This window comes from Hirundo rustica, chromosome 5, assembly GCF_015227805.2.
Source record: "Hirundo rustica isolate bHirRus1 chromosome 5, bHirRus1.pri.v3, whole genome shotgun sequence".
Lineage (NCBI taxonomy): Eukaryota > Metazoa > Chordata > Aves > Passeriformes > Hirundinidae > Hirundo > Hirundo rustica.
The window spans coordinates 39,017,490-39,041,637 of record NC_053454.1 but is presented as its reverse complement, the minus strand read 5'-3'; the positions used below and the strand labels follow the sequence as shown (position 1 = coordinate 39,041,637).

Genomic DNA, 24,148 nt, shown 5'->3' with positions numbered 1-24,148 from the left:
GTATTTAAAAAAAAACAATGTAGATGGACAAAGAACGCTTGTTTGATATTTCACATATTCGCAGAATAGTTTGGGTTGGAAGTGACCTTAAAGGCCATCCACTTCCAAGCCCCCTACCATAGGCAGGGATACCTTCTACTAGAACGGGTTGCTCAGGGCACCATCCAACCTGCCCTTGAACGCTTCCAGGGATGGGGCACACACAGCTTCTCTGGGCAACTTGTGCCTGTGCCTCACCACCCTCACGAGAAAAAAATTCTTCCTGATATATAATCTAAACCTACTCTCTTTCATTTTGAAGCCATTCCTCCTTGTCGTCACCCTACGTATCCTTGTAAGAAGTCTCTCACCATCTTTCTTGTAGGCCCCATTCAAGTACTGGAAGACTACTATCATGTTATTCTAAAGCCTTCTCTAGGCTGAACAATCCCAATTCTTTCAGCCTTTCCTCATAGGAGAGGTCTCCCAGCCCCTCATCAGCTTGGTAAGCCTCCTCTGAACTGGCCTGACCGCCAGGAGAAAGAAAAAAAAAACAATGAGAAGAGGGAAAAAAGGTCAAGGACAAGAGAAAACCAGGGAACAGCAATGCCAAACACCAGGGGTTAAGTAAGTCCTTTGCCCCACTGAAGACTCTCAGAAAGGGCTCCAACACCACACACATCTGTCACAACAGCACGGGGACGCCGAGAAACCCGAGCTTCCCACACTTCCGAGAGCAACCTCCTCCCTTCCCTACAGCTCCTGGCCCAGCCAGGGAAGCACAGCCCAGCACGCTGCCAGGGACTGACATGGCGGCCGCGCCCTCCGCGCCCCGCGTGGCGCATGCGCGGCCCCGCCCGCCCGCGGCGCGCTCTGACGTGAACAGCGTAAACAAAGCGGCGCCCTGTGGGAAGAGGGAAGCGCTACGTGCAGGAAGAGGGAGCCTCCATCTTAGGCGCTCGTCGCGGCGGCGGGATGGCGACGGATAGCCGGGAGGAGAAGGGTACGTGGCGGTGGAAGGGGGGGAAAGTATTAGGCTTCGGGGAGGGGGGAAGGCCCGGGCAGGGATCGGGCCTCTGCCCGAGCCTTCCCCGGAGCCACCCTGGAAGCTGGTGTGGGCCTTCATCCCGGGAGACGACCGTCTCCTGCAGGGGAGCGGAGGGGCGGCGGGGTCAGGAGTGACCCGTCGAGGGTGATTTCATTGGGGAAGCGCTCCTTGTGTTTTGTTGGGGAGCAGGAGGTAATAGGGCCCCTCATACCTTGGTGTCCCGGCGGTAGCGGGCTCGGGGCAAGGTGACTCGAGCAACGGGAAGAGGAGAAGTTGCTGGGCCGTAAGTTTTACATTATCGACAGAGAGTTAGGGCAGGTTGTCTTTTCGCAGCAAGTATTTGCCATTTCTATTGCGGCTTTTTTTATCCGCTTGGATCGCTAGGCCGTTTTGGTTTTGGGGGTTTTTGCACGATTTTCTGTGGGGGGATGTAATTACTTTAGCAAGCAGAAACTGGTGTTGGAAGCTTATTTTGGCGATTGTTGCTCGGCCTTTTGCAGTCAGCTCTGATTTCTGGGCACTGTGGGTAATTAAATTTGAGTTATAGGAATCGGACGGTTTCAGAGTCATTACTCAGGAATAATAATAATCTGGGATAATTAGTGTCGAATGATAGAATCACAGCTCTTATAGCTAACTACCGCTATTCACGGAAGCTGCAGTGATCCGCATGTTATCTGTGAGATGATATTAATCAGCCCTCACAAAATAGCCTCTTCAGGAAGCAAAACCAAAGTTAGGTGTAGCAGATTGCCATTTGGTGCTAAGCGCAGAGAGTTGCGGAGTTATGAAAAGGGCAAAGTATCATTAGGGTATTGTGGCTTGGATTGTGCTCGTTTGGATTTCTGTGGAGAATAATGCTTCTTGTAAAGCCTTTTGCAGGATATGTGTCCACAAAATGGCTTTGTCAGAGTGGTGAAGGTTTACTGTCTAATACTTATTTGTGAAACTATATGACATGGAAAATTCCTGGTAGATTTTGTTAGAACTGATAAATAAAATTATTAGTGGTGCTTGATCCTCAATGATATTATTGTAAGATTGGTAGTTTAGGGTATGATCAGATTTTGTTGAAACAGATCTGATTGCCCGCTGTGAATTTGAAATGCTTGCTATTGTCATCTGTAAATTTCTATTTACATAATTATTTATCCAGTTGAGCTTGAATTTTATTTTTTTGTGCTTGTTAATCATTGCCAGTGGTCAAATTATATTTTTACTTTAATTAGTTTTTAGTTATTTCTCATATAAAAGAGGTTATTTTGACTGAACAGCACGCCTTAATGCACATTTGCAGCTGAACTGATTTCTGCTGTAAGTGCTTCCATTGGAAGAGAAATGCTGTTTTACCACTTAAAAAAGCAGAAATAAGGCTTGCAGACCTGTTTGGTTTGAAATCACAGGGTCTTATTTCTTTTGTATGCCAACTCAGATTTTTGCTTGGACCCTTCCAATAGTTCTAATTCTCCTGGTCAGCAGAGGAAATGGCCTTTCAGGCTACCTTCCTGCTATTTTGGGTGAGTTAAATTTGTTCATGGAAAGATCCCACAAAACACGTGTGTCAGGAGAGTTCTGTTGGGAGTATCTGTCACAGAAAGAGCTCAGTTGGTCCCTCCCTCTTCCATAGTGATGGACTATAAAGTACCTGTCCTCTGACATTTTTCTGTTTCTGCTTTTGTGTTTTTCCTGATACCTCTCTGAGATAATTTAGCTCTTCAGGTTGAACACTGACAGTGGCAGTTCAGTGAGAGGAATCATCTTGTGCTAGTCAGTTGAGCAGTGTATCCAGTGCAAGTGAGAGACGGGAGGCAGGCTGCTAAATAAATCTGGAAATGTGTTTCTCAGCAAATCAGGTCGATGTACCTGAAGAAGGGGATGAGGTAACTCATCCTGCTCCTGTCTCTTGCACTCTTTTTAAGGTTCCAGCTGCAAATGAGGCCCATCTAACTTGGAATGGATTTAGGAGAGAGTATGTATCAGACTTGCATTTTCTGTTAAATTTTCCTTCTCATTTACTTCTGAATGAGCTGATACAGGAGTCTTTTAGCACCTTTGAATGCTGCTGCAGTAGGCAGGTTAAATGTAGTTTACTCAAGTATGCTGTTGTCTCACCAAGAGGGAAACAAATCTAAGGTTCAATATGTGTGATTTGAGATGGATGATATATTAGATTTTCTAATCTCAGTGCACTTCTTTTTTATTAGTGTCCAGTAAAAAAAACCTTGTGCTCTAGAGTTGCCAAGCTTCCTGCGGGCAAGCAGAATGCAAGCCAGGAAATTGCAACCCACGTTTGGCAGTTGCACAGCCACAAATCTGACTCTCATATGTTTATCAGTCACAGCAGGAATATTTGCTGTGGATGTATAGGTGTCTACAAAAAAAAAAGTGCTGTTCCCAAGAGAATTGTGGTGCACGTTTGTGTTGCATTTAAATGCCTGCTAACTGTGAACTGCCAGGGAAAGGTTTGATCCACTTCTCTCTGCACCATTTCCTTTGCATTAGAGACACTAACTGAGCAGTCCAGGGATCACTTCTGCATTTCCCTGCCACTGAAAATGTGGAGGAGTACCAGCAGGAAAGTTAGTGCACATGCTGACATCAGATTTGGTTGTATATAGTAGAGAGACAATTATAATACTATTCTTTTTTTGATATGTAATGTGGATTATGTTTGGGTTTTTTTCTAGTGGCTCAGCTCAATATTTTGAGATAGACAAGCTGCCAAGCTCTACAGGACTTAATTTGCTGCATTACCCCAGTTTCATGCAGTACAGGAGTCCTTACCTGCATCTGCTATGTGATATTGTAAACTAGCTGAATCCTTGGAGTTTGCTCTGGCTTCTTTTTCCTGAGCACAGAAAATAATCAATCACAAAGTGGAAAGAACTAAGAATTTTGGCGAGATTCCAAAATTAATACTTTTTTATTTTTCACCTTTGCATGCTTAGGCTTTGTTCACTTTTTAAAGTGCTTGGAATATAGAGCTGCTACCCTAAAGCTCGTGACTCCTTCTTCTAATAGAATCACCGTATATCCCCTTTGGTTTCAGGCAAAGTGAAACAGCCAGAAATGGTGAGACATTTTAAAAGTTTTGTGAGCAGGTGTGGTCATTCACTGCTTCTGGCATGAATTTTCTTTAACACTTGCCCTTTTGATCCAGCTGTGGGGTGTTTTTTCAGAACAGCTCAGAGTTAATGATGCAGCAAGTAAGTACTGCTTTCCTTGTTGTGTTTTTTCTATTTGTAAGTGAATGACAAAGCTCACCCTTCTAACACAGCAATGACAACAAAAATAGTGGAAGAGAGATAATTAAACATGCAAGTTTCAGAGTTTTGCAGGGATTAGGGTCCCTCCTCTTTACTAATGGCACTCAGACTATCTCCTGGTCTTCCTTTTTCAAAAATTATACAGACTTTTATGTTCAGTTTTCATTTGTAGGTCAGCTTTCCTGCAAAGCTTTTGTGACGTGAGGAGCCAACTTGGACCTTGTTAGAGGTCTAAATGCATCTTGTGACATATTCTGATTCTTCTATTTGCTCTTCTTGATCCTTCCAAATGAAAGTGTGGAAATAAATCAAGAAGATGTCAATTTTTGCTTTGTTGCAGATCTGTAGCCCTAAAGGAAATATTTGGGTTTGTAAGTACTAGTTCTGTAGTTTACATATCCAGACCTTTTATGGTTGGTTTTGACTTTTTTTGTGTCTTTTCAGATGGTGAACTGAATGTTCTGGATGACATTTTGACTGATGCTCCTGACCAGGATGATGAGTTGTATAACCCTGACAGTGAGCAAGACAAAAGTGAAAAAAAGGGTATGTGACTTTGGTAGTGGATGTTCTGCAGGAACATAAGTGGTAAAAAAAGTCTGTCTTATTACAGATAGTCTTTGAAGTAGTGGATTTTATAACTTGATTCAAAGAGTGAATGAGTTCCAAAAGTTTTTATTTCACAGACATGTGCTTTTTCACCTGACCCTCCAAGCAGACAGTCAAATCCGTTTCCTTTTGTCTCAAGAGCAGTTGCTGAGTCTGGCATGTTCTGAATTCATTTGCTGGTAGAAAATGACTGTCTTTTTTGGCTCAATGAAGTGAGATGGAAGCGGAGCAAAGGGGTTGCAAAGTCTGATTCCAATTCAGTTCTTGTTTTGGCTTTAGGCCAACCCCATAAGCATATAATTTAGCATTTCTGTATATAAAATCGAAGAAATACGTACCTTTTGTGAAGTTAAGTACATGTTTTAGAACGTGAGCTGTTCATAAGAAGCAGTTTAGAGTGTTGTTGCAAAGCCCACAGCTGGAGGATGCTCCTTATGACTGCAGCAGTGTAATTACCTAAAATAGAGGAAGTGGGAGCTTCTATACAGCTTTTGTTTTGATATTGGAAATAATACTGAATTTGATATTTCTTTCTATTTAAGGGTCAAAGAGAAAAACTGACAGGATGGAAAATGCTGAAAGCAAGAGGCAAAAACCTTCTGTGCATTCCTCGAGGCAGATGATGCCAAAGCCTCCCAGCTCATCAGTTAGCAATAACAAGAGAATAGTGAGTACAAAAGGAAGACCAGTGTCAGAGTACAAGACAGAGGAGTATCAGAGATCTGACAGAAACAAGCGCCCAGATGGTGATCGAAGGATGCGAATGTCAAGCAGTTCCAGGGAACCTTACAAAGGACAACCAGAGAAGTCTTACATGAGGAAGAGGGATAGTGACAGAAGGGCAAAGTCTTCTACACCGGACGGTTCAGAGGTATTAAGTATTCTTGCTGCCTTATAAATAAAGCAATTTTATGAGACTTTTGTAAGGCACGTTCTCTTAGGACTGTGTGTGCGTCCTGACAATGTTATATGACTGCTGATTCACTTTTTCTTTAAACATCAGAGAATCAGGCATGATGTGGATAGAAGACCAAGCAGATCTAGCCATTCTTCTAAAGAAGAAGTGAACTCTGAGGAATATTGTTCAGATCACGAGACTGGCAGTAGTGGTTCCTCTGAACAAGGCAACACGGAGAACGACGAGGAAGGAATGGAAGAAGAGGAAGATGATGAAGGGGAGGAGGATGAAGAGGTGGAAGAAGATGGGGAGGATGATGAAGAAGAGTATGAACAGGATGAGAGGGATCAGAAGGAAGGAAATGACTATGACACACGGAGTGAAGCCAGCGATTCTGAGTCTGAATCTGCCTCTTTCACAGATGGGTCAGTCAGATCTGCGTCTGGTTCAGATGCATCAGGTAGGCAGCATCTTGCATGCTAATGTGAAATACCTTGCCACTGAAAGTTTGGCTAATTTTAAAAATAACCACTTCCTGACCATGTCAAAAGTAAGCTGTGGTAGCAGAAGTCAGGAAGATGATAATTATGAAATACCATAGGCATGGGAAAAACATACTGGAAGGTGGTGAAACAAAATGGTGAATATTCACATTACTGTGTTGAGGATTCACTGTGTTCTTGACTGCTTTGGCTTTGCTGTTCAATGCTTTAAAACACTAAAATTAGTATTTTCTTGGATATCTAATGGCTTCATTTTCCACATAATTCATACTAATTTAGTGTTGAGCTGTTTGGTATCTATTTAGATGAGTGACCAGGTAGACAGGTGTAATAAAACCGCCATATCCCTGTGGAAGGATAGCTGAATGTTAAATAGTGGCTGTGTTCATCATAGGAAATCTAAACTGAAGTTGAAATTATTAGCTCTTAGGGCAAATTTAGAACAAAATAATTGTTTTAAGTAGAAACTAGAAACAGTTGTTTTGTATTTGTATATTGTAGCTGGTCCTAACTTAGAGATGTGAAGTGCTAATGATGTAAATACTTTTGGGTTTGGCTGTTCGTTGTTTGTTTTTTCTAGGAAAGCAGCTTGCAATCCTGTTAAGATTCCTATTGTGTATCTTCCTTGTCTGAAGTCTCCATAGGTGGTCATCCTGCTTAATATGCTGCCTTTTTTAGCTCAGCTCTGCTGTTTGGAATTAGAGACAGCAAGGTGTACCCTAAAGACAAGTGAAGCTGTAATAACTGTTCTAAAAAGCATTGTGGTATAACAAAACACTTTCTTAAGAGTGGAAATAATTGCCTGTGTGCTACAATGTTTTTTTTTTCCTGTCTCTTACCATTTTTTAAGCTCTGAGCAAATGAGCTCATGTCGCTGTCACTACACAGTTTATGCTAGATGTTGCGCATTTGGGTGAAGGCTGGAAAGAAGTGCTAACCCACCCTTACTAAAAATACAGATAATATTAATAAATTCTGTCTCTAAACATTGCACAGATTTATTAGATTTGTGCCATTCATCTTCCTTTTTGTGAATGAAAAGCTTGAATAACTAGCATTTGCTTCTTTTGTGCATGATAGTTTTGTGGCAACAACCACAATTTTAACGTGCAAGCCAAATGGTAACTTCGCTTTTACTGATGCCGTTTTCCTGTCTCATTACTTTTTAATTTCAACTTTGCCTGAGTTTAAACTATTGCTTTTATTTTTTACCGTTTCTTTTAGATGAGAAAAAGAAGGAGAGGAAGAGAGCAAGAGGTATCTCTCCAATTGTTTTTGACAGAAGTGGAAGTTCTGCATCAGAATCATATGCAGGTATTCTTCCCTTTCGTTGCTTATCATTGTGACTTGCATCAAATCTTAATGTGTAATCCAAAATAAATGTAACTGGCTGTAGAGATTTATGGGGTATGTAGCTTTGTATAATTTGTAATTGACTTCTGGCATGTTGTGTGTGGATACCTTTGGGGGAAGTAGGCTTTCTTGTTACTATAATGCTATTCTGTTGCTTAAGTGGAAATTTCACTTTTTTTTTCTTTTTTTTTCTTTTTTTTAACTTGGAAGATGATGATTCAGTGACTAGTTTTCTGAGTAAGAAATTGTTCAAATACGATTTTAAAAAACAAACCCAAATCAAACAACCGAAAACCAAAACCAAAAAAATCCAAAACAAAACACTCGTGCACATTGAATAGTATTTTTTTGTGTGTGTGGGTGCGCGCCAGAAAGCGTAATTTGTCATGAATGAAAATTGTATGGGACAAGGCTGTAGAAATTGTATATTATCTCTATTAAGGCTCAATCTGAACAAATGTACTTTGGCTAAACACAGGTTCAGAAAAGAAGCATGAGAAATTATCATCTTCCGTTCGTGCTGTCCAAAAAGGTATCATTTAAATTTGAATTTTTAATGCATGCCCCATAGCAAGCCATTGTCTCTGTTGATTAAATTACCTGTAAGTAGTGATGTTCTGATATAAATCAATTTGAGCACGTCATTGTTCTGAGCATGATAATTGAATCTTGAGCTACTTTTGCATGTTTTGAGAGTGATATGCAAAAAGTTCAGTCACTTTGCTCTTTGCAGAGGCAGCAAATTTATAAAGGAAGTGCCTAAAACTGCAAAGAGGAGCAGCATTCACCATTCTCTATTGAACAGTTTGTGCTTGCTACCCATCCTTTATGCGAAGATCCTTAAGCAAGAAAATAAGTCCTACATATCGGAACATCACTGAATCATGCTGATTTTATTTTACTTTTTTCTTTACTTGGATATCTTAAGTTTTCGTTTTGGTTTGGTTTCCCTTGGCATTTTGTGCTCTGCAGCTTTGACATCAAGTTGGGTGGTTGACTTTGATAATACATAGGAAATGGGTGGGATACTGTGTATTTTGAAGGAAGCAAAAAACTATCTGTATTCAAAGCAACATGTTTGGTAAGTATTTATTTCAGCTTATTTGATACTTTGTTGTCTTTTCAGACCAAACAAGCAAACTTAAATACATTCTCCAAGATGCAAGATTCTTTCTCATCAAGAGTAATAACCATGAAAATGTATCACTTGCTAAGGCAAAGGTATGTTGAATTTTCTTTAAACTGGTCCCTTCGTTTTCAGACTCACCCACCTTAGTTTAGAAGAGTGTGTGGTTGGATGCATTATTTTCTTTATATCTTGGATCTCAGTAGATGCAGCTACAAAAGCTACTGTGCTTTGGTTCTTCTGCTTCCACTGTAACCTAGAAAAGGTCCTAGACCATTGGCCGTTTAGCTTGGCAAGAACAGGGTTAATAGGGGCCTTAGGGTCTGTTTGATAACATCCTAAACCAACCTCCATCAGGAATGCTGGGGTGGTGTTTTCTCCCTTCCATCAGCACCTCTGTTCACACTGCTGTACTCTGAGAAGGTTCAGAAGGTTGTGTGGAATTGTATGCCTAGCAGTGCTGGTATGGGTGAGTTCTTTGTGAGGGATTCCAGGGCACTGGATTTCAACTGTTGTGGAATTGCACTCGGTGTTCGTTGTACCATGCCAGTGGTGTTGTATTGGCACGTGTTCTTTGGAACGGGTTATAGAGAAAATACTTGATTTGCTGTTGCACAATATACATAGAGGAGATGATTCTAATAGTGAAGATTTTTTAAATTAGGGTGAAAATAGCATTAAAATGATTAAACAAATCTGAGAGTCCTGGACATGTTTGGTTCACACCCCTCCTTCCTTTGAAAGTGCAGTGAACACCATTCTGACTGGGGTTTGCTTTAGCTCTGTAGAGGAGCCTATCCTTTTTTGTGCTCCATGCAGTAGTATCCTTGTTCCTGAAGTTGTTGGGCTGCATGCTTTGCCTCTCAGTGTAGAGGCATCAGTGCTTTGACATTGGACTTCCATGAATCTCACTTTTGCGGTGCTTTTGTGCAGTTCACAGCAGGGCTTTACAAGCAGTCAAAAGCCATGTAATCTGACTGAAAGCTAGCAAAAAAACCCAAATAGTTCTCTGGTGGCTATAATGAATTACTAGAATCAGACAAACATTGATCTGAGTTCAGAATAGGACATGAATGCTTACATTCTCTAAAAAAATGCAAGAGAAGGAACGTTTACTTTGGTATGTAGATCCCATTCTGAGGCTGAAGCTTATTTACCCAGCAGATGAATGGAGGAGTAATTCAGTAAACTGTTTTTCTATATCTTAGTTCCGTTGGTACCTTAAAACAGGTTGGGTTTTTATTGTGTGTGGCTGCATAATGGCTGATGAAAGTGAAACGATACTATTGAGTAGTAGTAGGAGATGTGTAAGGCTGAACAAAGTGATTTGTCTTGCCAATTTGAAGTGTTACTCTGGTGTCTTTCATGTTGCTGGCATTTCACTGAAAGGGTTTTAAAGTCTGCAAACTGTCCTCAACAAATCTGCAATACTATATTTAAGTCTACCTGCCCACCTTTTTGTATATATTCTGGTAGTTTTTCATAATTTTTGTGTGTTATATAATACATAAGTTCCCTAAGTCACTTGAAACATAAATGGAAACTTTCACCCTTACTATTTTTAAGTTGTCTGCCCATCATTATAATTGCAGTGGAAGTCTTATGGATGGTCTAAATGCATCTTCAGTGTTCAAAAAAAGATTGAAAAGCCAGTGTTTTAAAAGTTTTAGCACAAGGCAGGCTAAAATATTTCTTGAAAGAAATTAATTTAACAATACCTTTTTCTTTCTATTATCTTCTATTCCAGTACACTATTTTGGTCTTGTTTTCTTCATCTACATTATAAATTTATGTTAGCTAAATAATTTGAGACGAACTCTCACGTTTTGGTGATGGGGTTGGTGTTTTTCTGTTTTAGGGAGTATGGTCAACACTTCCAGTGAATGAAAAGAAGCTTAATGCTGCATTTAGATCAGCAAGGAGTGTTATTTTGATATTTTCTGTAAGAGAGAGTGGGAAATTCCAAGGTAAGGAAAAATGAGCTATTTCCAAGGTGAGTAAAAGTGAGTTTTATGTGCAATTGCCTTTCTGTTGTATGTTTTTTAAAATTCATACAAAATCCTTCAGGGTTTGCAAGATTATCTTCAGAGTCCCATCATGGAGGATCACCTATACATTGGGTGCTGCCTGCAGGAATGAGTGCAAAAATGTTGGGAGGTGTCTTTAAAATTGACTGGATTTGCAGGTAAATAATTGTGCATTTATGTTGCTGTTAGTGGCGAGGCATTATAATATCATTTCCGTGTGTTGCTCAAGTGCCAACAGCATCCTTCTGAAACTTGATTCAACCAGAGATCTATCCTCACTGCTCACTCAAATAGACAGCTGTGGATGAAAAAGAAAAAAATTCATGTAAGGACAAATCGGTCTTGATCTGACTGAACAAAGGAATAATACTGTTCTAAACTGACATGTGAAATAGTGCAAGTATTGCATAATGTATAGGTTGTGAGCATTATGTTCATTGATTTAACTGAATATGTTCTTACAGAAAATATTTTAAATATATATCAAGGAAAAAAAGTTACAGCAGTCCTGTGAAACACATTTGCGTGGTTGTACGAGTACTATGGACTGCCAGAAAGACTAAATACAGGAAAAGTGAGACTTTGAATTAGAGAAAAATCTCTGTTGGAAGGGTCCTCTTTGAAACTACTGAGTCCCACCTCCAGCTCAGAGCACTTCTTGTTTCATAGTTAGGTCAGTACTCAAGGATTTATTTCAGTAGGTGCCAAGAGCTACCACATGTAGAGACTGGTCATTGTATTCAGATGGTGAGATAATAATCAAGCACAGTCTCAATATTGCACAAAGACCAAAATGCTTTCTTTAGAAGGAGATCCTGTCATAGTTCAGACTATATTATTTACTACTGGAATAAGTCAAAGTGAAATCTTCAGTTACTAATATGTAGAACGTCAGAATATGTTCGAAGACCTGACAGTACAAAGAATAACAGGATTATTTTATATGTAATCTTTTGCTGTATACATTTTTAATGATTTTCTTAATTAAAAAAATGGAGGCAAAACTATAAATGGTGCCACTTGCATATTTAGGCGGGAATTGCCATTCACTAAGTCTGCTCACCTGACCAATCCTTGGAACGAACATAAGCCAGTAAAGATTGGACGCGATGGACAGGTTTGTTAATTCTTACTTTTTTTCTATAACTGACATCCTCTAGTGCTTGCTTCCAGCTTTGAATGTGCAGGAGATTAGGCAAGTTTTTAGAGCAGTTACTTGCAGTAGAGTGCTGTGGCAAAGGCACTCTGCTGCTTTCTAATGCCACTGTGGAAGAAGGAAAAGGAAACAATACAGTGCCGATTCTGTTGTCATCTTCATGATAAACAGTGTTTGCTTCAAAACTGTGTGATATTTTGAATTTGAATTGTAATGTGCCTTGCATTGTATGCTGTGCAAACTATATAGCATCAGGTTTTAAGAAAATGTTCTGGTATTTCCAGTTGTGCTCTGAGTTGCGTATTTTTTATATATATACTGTATTGCTTAAGGCATAGACTCCCATTATAGAATATATGCTAAGCAAATTTTAAGTGAGGCTGGCTCTTTGTCTTGTCAGGCTTACCAGAATGCAGGTATGTTGCTGCTGTCCTCACGTACCCAAGCTGTGGGTAAAATAACAGGTTGTGCTTTAAGACAACGTGGGAGGTAATCTTCACACTGTATGGAAGATGTCAACTTTTTGCTGCATTGCTTTGCCCACAGATACATTTGCTTTGTTGTGTAGCAGGAGAAAAACAACAGTTTTGGTCTTGTTTTTAGTTTAGTGTGAGCGTCAAAATGAAAGGATTTCAGTTAACTTAGCTTCTGTTAAATTGTCAAGGAAATAATTCTTTTTAATGTTTTGTCCACAATAGACTTGCAATCTGGATGTGGGTTTCAGCTTTTTTCATCAAATTACTGTACTGTTATGTTCTGGACAAGCATCTGGTCTGATGCTTGGTCTCCCTGCTTTTTGAGTCTGGTTATTTCCTGAAGTGATTGTCATTTATCGATTTATATTTGCACAACTCTGAATTGATCTCTCTTCTGAGGATGCGTATGCTGAAATTCTGCCTTTAGGACATCATTTGGGAAGGTGTTCTTGCAGGCCTGCAGTCACCAGTTTGAAGAAGCACTTCTTGTTACTGTTTTGCACCTGGCTCTTGCTGGATTTATTTGGTGGCCCAAGTTCTTTTGTACTAGAAGAGTCAGCAAGTTGGTGTCTGTCTCATTCTCCTCCAAACAACTTGTGGTGTTTGACAGTCCTATTATCTCCATCTTGTTCCCCTTGTACTGCATATTTCTCTTTTAATCTAGGCTGGGGAGATCCATCCTGCTCAGTCATTGCGTGTAGGAATTGTTGCACAGATTGTTATTCTTGGTGCCCTGATTTGAAGCTTTTCCATTTCTGTTGTCCCCCTGTTTTTTTGAGATGCAGGAGCACAGCTGCACCCAATATTTAAAGTGTGGTTGGAATATGAACTTCCAGTATGATACAATGACTTTCTTATTCTGTGTTCCTTTCCTCATAACCCTGATCGCACAAACTCCTTGTTTTGACTGCGGTCAGACATTGAGTTGGTGTTTTCATGGACCTGTCTACCATACAATGAAGAACTCAGAATGAGTGGTAGTAGTCAACTTCATCAGGCCATGAAGGCTGGGATGTTTTTTTTTTCCTACGTGTGTCACTTTTCTTTCTGTAATAGGTGATCATTTTCTTTGTGATGAAAAACAGTTCTCTGATTTTATAGCAAAACAGTGATGTCTCATGGGAAGCTATGGTTACCCAGAGTGTTGGACTATTTTATGAAAATTCTAAGTAGTGCCTAAAGAGTGAAAGGTAACGTAAGTGCATTTTGCTGTCTCTAGTGATACTGAAATCTCTTTGAAGTGCCTTTTTTTTTTTTTTTTTTTCCTTAAATGTGTATTGTCAGTGTATTTGGGGAGAGTTACATTTCTTCAGTTTATGAACCACTACTGAACTTCTAACTAATTCTAGGAAATTGAGCCGGAATGTGGAACCCAACTTTGTCTTCTCTTCCCTCCTGATGAAAGTATTGACTTGTATCAAGTCATTCATAAAATGAGGCACAAGAGAAGAATGCACTCACAACCCCGATCAAGAGGACGCCCATCCCGTCGAGACCCCGTTCGGGACGTGGGAAGGTTAGAAACGTTCTTTGGACTGATAATAGGCACATGTGTCAGAATAACGTGATGGAGGAATGTGATTCGTCAAAGCTTTCCCTGCGATAAAGAAGAGAGAAAATCCTCAAATCAAGCTGCATGGACAAGTTTGTGGCTTCATTGAGGATTTCACATGGTTCCCCGGTCTGTCATTTTTCAAGAGGAAAATGGGGATCTTTGCTTTTGCAGAAAAAAGCTCTTAAAGTTCTGTCTCTAGTTTAGACTAGATCATTTACTGAGCTAATACATCATGTAATGCTAGCCATAGGTAAGCTTGGCTTGATTATGAGCAGGCTAGATGGAGAGGAGGAAATATTTATATGCCAAAAATGTGTTAATATCTTGTAAAAGCCTTTTCTTTCAGGTGTGTCTCTGGATAAGCCTTATCAAATATGGGACTTTTATAAGGATCACTTAGAATTTTGCAGAAGATGCCGCCTCATTTTGAGGATAAAATATTTAAGTTATTTTGATATTCAAGAGGAGCATTATTGGGACTGTTTCAAATTGTGTCACCGTGATGTGTTAACCCTATTGCCAGATATTCTCTAACATGTAACCACTGAATTCACACATCTTGCTGAGCTTCTGAAAACAGTAGGTTCTTTCCAAAAGGGATCAAGTGGCCCTTGGAGACCCGGCAACAAACCAAAAAGAATGGCTGTTGCTGTGTCTGTATATACAACCTTTCCAGATGCTGGCAGTACCTGTGGACTTAAAGTATTTTTAGAGGATCGACATGGTTATTGATCACTGCTATATGAACTTAACATCATTTTCCAGAAAAAAAGGGGGTATAACTTGTTACAGAATTGGAGAAGTCTTTGCAAAGAACTGATACTAGCCCTTCTGCCAAACACCTTTTCCCCGTGGTAGCCACTTTGCATACAGACTGATGTATGGTTTGGGCTGAAACCTTTGGTTAAGTTTCCTTTTTGTGGAAACGTCCTGTGGTAGGTACAGAGCCCCAACAAGAGTCCCCATTTCCTTGAGCTTAAAAAAAAAAAAAGGACACTGTAACGAGTAGGTAGGAGGAAACCTGGCAGCGCCCCCCTATTTTTGGCTTTAAAGGACTGAACACCAAGATGGCTTTTGGAATTAAGCTAAGAGGTTTCCAGTGCAATAAAGTATGTACAAGTGAAGGTTTTGCAATGGACTGCAAACTATACATAATAACACCACCACACCTCAAGCCTGCCAGGGCCTCCATTTATGTATGTGGCTTACAGCTTAAAGTCAGTAGTTGGACTACTATATGAACTGTTTCTATCATATTTTATACCGGTCGTAAATGCACTCTCAAAACTACAAGAAAGCGGTATGTTTATTCTTTACACCAGCTTTTTATTTTCTTTGAATTTGCTGTAGATGAAACTGCTTTGGTTTTTGGGCTTTTTGCTCATACTAAAGAATCTGCTTCCATTTTAAAAAGCTTAGTAACTGGGTATGGTGGGCTTTAAAGACTGAAGTTGGGGAAGGGAGGGAGAAGTCACTATTTATAAAACTAAAAGCTATAAATAAGCTTGTTACTCAGCCAGCAAGTTGCACAGTAATTAAGCAATTTAAGAAAGTGTTAATGTCTTGTCATAAGGAATTATACTGTTGGGGAGGGGGAGGGGCGTGGGAAGGAAATGATTCTTTAGCTGCTTTGTGTTTAGAAACACTGTTACATTAGCACTGGAGTCTCCCGGTACAGTAACATTTATGTACCTTGGAGCAAAATAAACAGCCAGTTGTCAGCTCTTTTTTGAGCCTAACAGCACCTGGAATGTAACTTTATAAGGAAGAGCAGATTTCTTAACACCTCTCTGTCAAATAGCTGTTTCTATAGAAAAGAGCCCTAATTATTTTAATTATTAGGAAGCTTGAGTGTTACTAAATTGTAAAATGCACCAGTGCATTACTAGTAAATTGCTTAGAACAGAAATTATTAGAAATAGTACAATTGGCCTATTCAACTAGGAGAGTCACAGTTAAAGTTGCAATTTCACAAAGCATGCAGAGTTTTATAAATAAATGTTATTTAAGTAGATCTTTTAAAAAATTATTTACCCTATAGCTATCAAATGCAGTAATCCTCATACCCTCTGACTGCAATGTTCTGTGAAATTTTTTGTTGACCAATAGCTTGTTTCAAAGTGTAATGTGGAAAGTGTAATGTTAATGCCTAAATTCGAGTTTGGTTTAGACAAATTTGTTCCCTTTTGTTTGGTATGAAGGTACAGTTGGGTAGAGTTCCTTCCTTAACTACCAGAATTCCTGTAGACAGAAGGTAACAGTGGGGTGTATGTAATTGAGCTATTTCTGATTCTTTCAGTTGAGATTTAATGCTGTAGAATATTTTGAAGCAAATAGAGTTGAGAATGATTCCATTGATATCCTGGGCAGCTTAGACTATTCCTATGAGTTATTCTGCTGTGACAAATGCTCCAAGCAACCTTGTTTAATCTTTGATATCTAATTTGTGTAGGCGTCGACCAGAAGATTATGATATTCATAACAGCAGAAAGAAACCAAGGATTGACTATCCCCCTGAGTTTCACCAAAGACCAGGTTAATATCTTACTATGAAGATTTGTGTGCACCAATTCACAAGGTTTTCTCTTTCAGCATATCCTTGTTAATTCAAAAATAAAATACTGATATAACTGGGATATTAAAATGTGACATGTTCCAAGTGCTGCCTCCTGCTTTAACCCACCTCTCACAGAAGTCAGTGATGCTGTTTCACTGGTTTGAGAGCTGAGTTAACCTAGGCTGAGCCCTTTCCAAGAGCCTTGAATTGTGTACATTGTTGTGAGTGATCCTCACAAGTGCTGTGTTAATGTGGGCACAATAATAGATCTGACCTCCTTGTCTAGATGCTAATTATCAAATGAAAATGTTTGAGAAATTTCTACCTGGGAATGTCAGCTGAAACTGCCTGACTAACAGACTTTGTGTTGACATGATGGTAGACATTCAGTTATGTTTTCAGAGAGAATTTTTTTTACAAGCTTGACATGAGTTAGGGAGGGGGATGTTGCACTGCATTGTACAAGAGGATCTAATGATGAAGGGAAATTTGTTGTTCCCTGGAAAGAAATGTTTGCAGTGGTAGTGCAGCTTTTTTTTTTTTTCCTTCTTCAGAAAGTAGCTATTAAGAAATTGTCACTTTTAGTCTACCAGATTGTGCTTCACATCTCTTAGAAAAGTGCATTCCGCTATTTCAGTCATAGATTTCTAAACCTGTCATGAATATGCCTTTATCTGTCCAGCATGTCTCCAAAGCCTACATTCTTTCATGCAAAAAGTGTTGGTGCTGCTCTGCATCTTTCTAAGGCCATTGTTTAAAAAAAAAACAAACAAGATTTTTTAAAATTAATGAAGCCCAGAAGCACTATTTTATTTTAGTGCAAGCATGGCTGGTGCTTTGTACCATTCTGCTGAGCTCTTTAAAGGGATTTACTGAAGCCGTAAGAATTCTTTGCCTTGTGGGGCTTTTCCAGATACTTTTTAGTTTAATGACATGTGTGGCATTGTATCCAAAACATACAAGGAAATTAACTTCAAGCATCGTCCAGATGAACACATTCTACTGAATACACAGGAAGTAGTAACAGCCACATACGAAAGGCCTGGAAACAATACTCTTCAAATTCAACTGCATTCCTAATTTGTTTGACTAAATTTCAAGTCTTTATTTGCACAGTATCCCTCTTGCATATTTGTTGATACTGTGTGCAAGTTCTTATGGGTTTATCAATGTCACTTTTTTTGTTATTGCATTATATTACTTGTCTACATTGTCTGTTAGAAGCTGTAAGTTTTCAAGAGTTATTTATAAAGTGAGGGTAATGGCAGGTAGACATAGTTTTGTAGCTGGCACAAAATGAAAGGACACTTTCTAATGAATATAATTTTTAAGATTGTTAAGATGAGATGGTGAATTGAATTTAATACTGCTTGATGTTCGAACAGGGTATATAAAGGATCCCAGATATCCCGAAGTAGACAGGTAAGGTGTGTTCATGTTATTCATTTTATGCCCTGGTAACTTGTCTGAATGGATAAAGTTGGATTTAGTTCTACAAATTTTTATTCCCAACAGACGATTTTCAGGAGTTCGACGAGATGTATTTTTAAATGGGGTAAGTTGTTGCACGCAAATTTTTGGGGAACTTTATATTCAGCTTTCTGCACTTCCAAAGAACACTCAACACAAATTTTAATATTACTGTCTTTCATTTTAGTCCTACAATGATTACGTGAGGGAGTTCCACAACATGGGACCACCACCACCATGGCAAGGAATGGTTTGTGTCTTATTGAATTCGACTTTTCTCCTTAGCATACAGCTTCTTTTTGTTTCCACCTAATGGAGCCTGGCATACGCAGTGTGCTCTCAACTCTTTGCTTTTCCCAAAATGTATCTTTGCTGTAACAGTGTAAAAAGTTTAGGGGAAAAATACTGATAGCAAGTATTTTGAAATTTATTCTGAACTGTAGTCTGGCATTCTTGGTAAGCTCTGAGGAAATATCAGAACCCTCCTTTATCCGAGATGGGAGGGGTGTGATCACTTGCTGTATTCTGCTAAATGTTCATGGTAATTGGCTCTTGAGCAGCAAATGCATCAAACAGGTGGTCTTGTTGAAGAGGCTCCGGGAATGGGCTGCTGGGTTTTAGCATTGTGCAGTGGCTTGCATTTGGCTATGGCAATGAAGCATGCAGGAAATGAGCAAAATGTGCTGTACAGCCTAATTAAAATAAGTCTTCCTGTATTACAGCCTCCACTGAAATGCACTTTTTTCCCAGTCAGATGAGCAGATACATGAGTATACTTATCTACTGCTATGTAAATAGTTCACGTGTACAAGTTGCGGTTTTGCCTTCATGTCAGGAGAAGTTGTTGTAGGGAGGGTTTTTTTGTTATATTTAGTAAGTCTGGCCTGATTTTGCATAACTAATGAGTCTTTTGGCTCTTGTTTGTACTCACAATGAGCAAAAAGCAGTGGCAGATGTAGAGATGCTCCTATAGCCTCTCATTTTTCTCAGCTGAAGCACAACTCTTTACAGCTGAAGGAGGTGAACAGGGTTGTCTGATGGGGAAGAAAAGAGTTTTTCAAACACAGTTAAGCCTCCAGAAACTCCCTTTTTTTTTCCTCTTCCCCTCTTCTGTATGCAGTTCAAGTAGTTGTCCTAGAATCCAGTGCTTCCATTTACTTTCTTTGTAATAAAAATGCAAGCGAAGATGCTTTGGTACTATGGCAAAGGAATATTTTACTGATTGAAGAAATGGAAGAAATCAGTCAAAATATGTCTTGTTTAAAAACAAACAAATCTAGCATTTTGTCAAATAATTTGTCTTGCAAAGTCAGGTTTTTTAATTTAGAATGCAAACATACTCATAAGACATGAGTATGACTTGTTTCTATAAGAGCTCACTGGTTTGGCCAGAATTCACATTCCGTATGCAAACGTTTAAAAAACCCCAAATCAAAACTCCCATATTTAAGTAGCAGAAGTTTTATGTACAGTGTCACATTAAGGCAGATAAATAAGGAAGGAAGGTATATTGGGCTGTGGGGAGGGTGTTTACCAGACTTCTCCAAGCAATGGTAGAGAGGTAGTAAAGCATGATAGCCTAATGGAAAGTAGTCTGCTGTTCAGTTAGGAGGCTGTGATCAGATCTATTTAGATGCTGTGTTTTCCATCTGAATGATGCACTCCTTGTGAGCATTCCTTTGCTTCAACAAACTTCCTGTAACTTTCTTGTAGCCACCGTATCCAGGTATGGAGCAACCACCACACCACCCTTACTATCAGCACCATGCACCTCCACCTCAAGCTCACCCTCCATACTCAGGACATCATCCTGTACCCCATGAAGCGAGATACAGAGACAAACGAGTAGTAAGTGTCCACACAGAGGGGATGCAAGTCTGCAGGCTGGAGTAGGAATCTGGGGTCCAGGCGTAGCCTAGCCAGAGCTTTGTTGGCCATGATAAACGGCATGTTTATGACATGCATTAGAGTTCCTTGGAAAGATCAGTTGTTTAGATTGACTACACACTTCCAGCAAACTTGAAAAGCCTTTCTTTCCCTGGTGAGGTAGAAATGAAAAATTCTTAGGCTCTTAAACTGAAGTGTATGTTTAAATTGGCTTCTAGCCTATCCACCTCTGAACACTTTCCATGCTGAAGCCCAGTTTGAATAAGGACATGCCTGTAAATTTGCTTGTGCTCATGGACAACAAATTATTTATCAGCAGAATTTTGTTTAAAAACTTCTTACAGGCACATCAGAAAATGGGGCAGATTATTAAATTTCTGTTACCTGGCTTGAAAAGCTCCTTAGCTTTCAGGTCTCTTGCTGTCGTCTGGCATTTGAACCCCAGATTCTGCATATGGATGCTGGACACTTGTTTGGTTGGGTTTTTTTGGTTTTTTTTTTAAATAACGGCTTTCTGGAGAGTCACAGCCAGTCTTATAGATGAGGGAAGGAATTCTGATCTGGGAAAGAAAATAGCAGAGCTGTCCTTTCATCACAGCACGACTATGACATGAGAGTAGACGACTTCCTTCGCCGCACGCAAGCCGTTGTCAGCGGTCGGAGAAGCCGGCCCCGGGAGAGGGACCGAGAGCGGGAGCGCGACCGGCCTCGAGATAATCGGAGAGACAGAGAACGTGACAGAGGCCGTGATCGGGAGAGGGAGAGAGAGAGGATTTGTGACCGGGACAGAGACAGAGGTGAAAGAGGTAGATACCGAAGATAATCTATCTGGAACCAGTGCTCACTTGAAACAAAAAAAGCTTGTATTTTTTTGTGTGTTTACAAGTAGTACCTTTTATTTTCAGCTGTCTACTTAAAGTTCATTGTGTAGAAGGATTTATAATGACCCTCTATTCCAAGCATGCAGTGAACTATGAACTGGAAAAACTCAAATAGGCCAAAAATAAAATACACAAAGCTGACACTCAACTTCATGTTTCTATTGGAACAGAGTTGGAAGCAGCTAAGAATGTAGATATTGAATAATTCTTAATAAGTGTTCATCTACTTAGTGACTTCATTCTAGGTTTTTGAATACTGATGGATAACTGCCTTTTTCTTTTTCTTTTTTCTTTTTTTTTTTTTTTTGCTTTGATGTTTTCTTCCTGTAGTTTCATATGGTTCGATGGGAGAATGCTGCTATCAAGTATGCAAATATTGAAGTATGATTTCTTTTTCTTTTTTTGACGGTATGGCAGTGTTGTAGCAGCCTTTTTCCCCCCCCTCTTTACCCCCCATTTTTAAACCCTATCTGTGAAGTCAAGTGGGTTTTTTTCAGTCTTCAGTAAGGAAAGCAATATTAAGAAGACACTATTGATACCTGATTTTTAGCCTTTTTTTAAAATCTTCCTGTGTTCAGTAACATTTTGGTCAATTCTCTTGTCTAGTCTCTTTCCAAAATGTATACATTGCTTGGAATGTTCACAACCTGCGTGTGTGGAACCAGAAAATATTGCTGTATTCTACATTGCTACCATTTTTTTTTTTTTTTTTATATAAAAATAAATTGGTAACTATTGAAATGTTTAAAACTCCATGTCGGGTTTCTTGGTTTTCTAAGCTTGACAGCTTTGCTAGATGCCAGAGTTCTTAGGAAAAGATCTATGTTTGGAAATAGTTCAAATGTTCTTTGTGGTAAGCGAAATTGATCTGAAGTCTGAATTTAGGAAAAGGACTGCTGATATAAAAAGTAATTGCATTTCTGCTTCCTTAGTGAAGTAGCCATTAACTCCTGTAGCTCATCAGAGTTATTAAGGCCTTATATGTTCAGCTTAATCATATAATCTTCAAGCTGTTGAGAAGCTGTTCTCAGCCATAACATACCTGTCTCAGGAATGTGTTAGTCCTGCAAGATCCGCAAGTCTGCACATGTGTTCTTTGTAGTGATCACTTCTTACTTCTCTTAAATAGCAAATACTTTAACCTAAAAGCCAATGTTAAAACTGTGACGGGAAAAACAAAGTAAAACTTGTAGTTAAAGTTCTTCAGTTTATCCAGCAATTTCCAGGTTTCCAAAACTTGTAAGAGTAGCACTGCCTTGGTGGACTTCTTCATAAACTTTCTCCAGTGTCTTCTCATGTAACAAATCCAGACTGTGCTTTAAACACCTCCTGCTCTATCCTGCTGGGTGCTGCAGCTATTTTTCTAAAAGGCAATATAAGACTGGCCACTGTGTGGCATTTGTGGAAGTGTGGTCCAATTTTGGTCTGGCAATAATTTGTGCTCTGTCTGTTTTAGTCTAAAATCACAGTAAACATCTATATGTGTTTAACAAAAAGTTAGACCTCTAATGTACAAGTATGTTTGGATTCTTTAGGCAGTACAAGAGGCTGAATATGTGCTTAGGTTCCTCAACAGAGTTTATTATGTACAGAGAGGTATTGCCTGCTAGCTGGAGGATTAGATCAGTCTGTCATATTGAGAATACATTCTGTGTCTAATTGATGAAATGCGCCATGGACCACCCTCATACTTTGATATCTTTCTCTGCATTATATACAGACTCTAAAATTAAGAGGGAGTGTTGGTTTTGTTTGAGCTTTTTTTGTTCATGGTCGGGTAAAAAGATTCGTAAAATCACAAAGTAAAAAGGCGTTTTGTTTGTTTGTTTACTTTAAAAATTCAATACTAGATAAACCAAATTTCACTGAGTAGGTTACAGAAACAAAGCACCTCCTTACAGCAACTGTGCAGCAACTTCGTCCAGCTTTTCCCATCCATCTTGTTTCCAGTATGCTTTGTTAGCTCTGTCTGACCAATACCTTTGCAGTGTGCTGGAGGCTTGCTGTCCTCCTGGCATCCAAACTGACATCTCAGCAATTGGGTGACAGGGGCTTGTAGAGATCCAGTTTGGTGGAGCTGTGCCTAGGGACCCACCTGGCTCTCTGAACAGTTACAGCAACCCCTTTCTGATGTGGGGCCTTAGTGTCCTGCCCCTTTCTGTTCACTGTGCATATTCCTGGTTATGATCCCATCGTGACAACAGGAACAGTACACCAGAAACTGCCATGAGATGCAGCAGTCTTTTCGTAACCCCTCTTTACTTTGGAAATGGTTGAGCTTTTGTACATGTTGTAGTATGAAGATGTTTAAGCAGATGCTGAAACATGACAATGGTAATAGAAAAAAGCCAATGTGGTGTAAGGAATTTTATTATGTAAACAAATAATCATGTTCTGTTTGAAAACAATTCCAGAGTATTTAAAAATATCAGTTAAAATTATAGCAGAAAAATTTTTTCTTGAGTAAGCTGGCACAGCAGTGAAATAACCTTACCTAGAACAGGAGGCCTGGACTAGCAGCATTTTACAGGCATCTTTAACACCTGAAGAAGTACTACATTTACTACCTCTCTTATCTGATCTAAATGCAGCAGTATTTTCTCTCCAACTTTTCAGGCAAGGCAAATGGCTATTGCACTGTTCCTGCATGGAATGTTATCTCTTTGCAAGTTCCCTCTCTAGATGTTTTCCTGCATTTATCAATTAGCATGGCTCAGAGGTGTTTGGGGCTTAAGATGGGCAAATTCCTGACAGGTGGTTTTCACACCCCTGCAGTGTTGTAGTTAGACTGATGGCCTGTGCAGTTGGAATTCCGGACTGAATGGGAAAGAGAAATGGTTGCCAGGAAAGTAAATTATTTTTGATGCTCTTGGGATTCTAGTCTCCCCTCAGCCCCCAAGTAGTCAGGGCATTTGCCATTTGCAGCTCCCGGTTTTCATGATTGTGGCCCTTCAGATGGGTGCTTTTTAGGAGCTCATGATCTTGGATTCACTGTCCAGTCTGGAAAGAGCTTTTCTGACAGGAGAGGAGGCATTTTGGTTATGAATCAGTGATCAAGCCTGCATGACACTAGAGGACAGAGTTAGGATAAGGAGCCTAGTTGCAGACCCACAGTACCACATGGGGCAAGGCTGAATTTATGAAGTATTGCAAAATATTTGAGATATTTGAAAACTTAGAGCAACAATTTCTATGGCAAGGACCATGTGTGATCACCTAACGTGGTCCCAAGGGATAAAGCAACTATAATGCAATTTTATTTAGACGAGAAAGAATTTGCTGGCTAAGCAAGCAGCTCTGCCGCGCAACAGCTTTGTTGTGGTCATTCATGATATGCCCAGCTTAAAGCATATCCCA

At 39.6% G+C, this 24,148-nt stretch overlaps 1 protein-coding gene across 4 annotated transcripts; it reads left to right on the top strand.

The window, feature by feature from the left end:
• Positions 1–847: 847 nt before the first annotated feature.
• YTHDC1 (YTH N6-methyladenosine RNA binding protein C1) lies at positions 848–21,541 on the top strand. 4 transcript variants are annotated; one of them, XM_040065891.2, is made up of 18 exons: positions 848–982; positions 4,738–4,839; positions 5,445–5,773; positions 5,906–6,260; positions 7,528–7,617; positions 8,135–8,188; positions 8,783–8,877; positions 10,641–10,749; positions 10,850–10,967; positions 11,842–11,926; positions 13,791–13,957; positions 16,449–16,531; positions 17,939–17,975; positions 18,069–18,108; positions 18,211–18,273; positions 19,737–19,871; positions 20,509–20,716; positions 21,122–21,541. In XM_040065891.2, exons 1-18 carry the CDS (start codon positions 955–957, stop codon positions 21,169–21,171), a joined length of 2,148 nt encoding a protein of 715 aa, XP_039921825.1. In that variant the 5' UTR covers positions 848–954; the 3' UTR covers positions 21,172–21,541. The 4 variants fall into 4 exon arrangements, with proteins under 4 accessions (XP_039921825.1, XP_039921827.1, XP_039921826.1 ...); XM_040065893.2 differs by lacking the exon at positions 8,135–8,188; XM_040065892.2 differs by having other exon boundaries at positions 20,509–21,541.
• Positions 21,542–24,148: the final 2,607 nt, after the last annotated feature.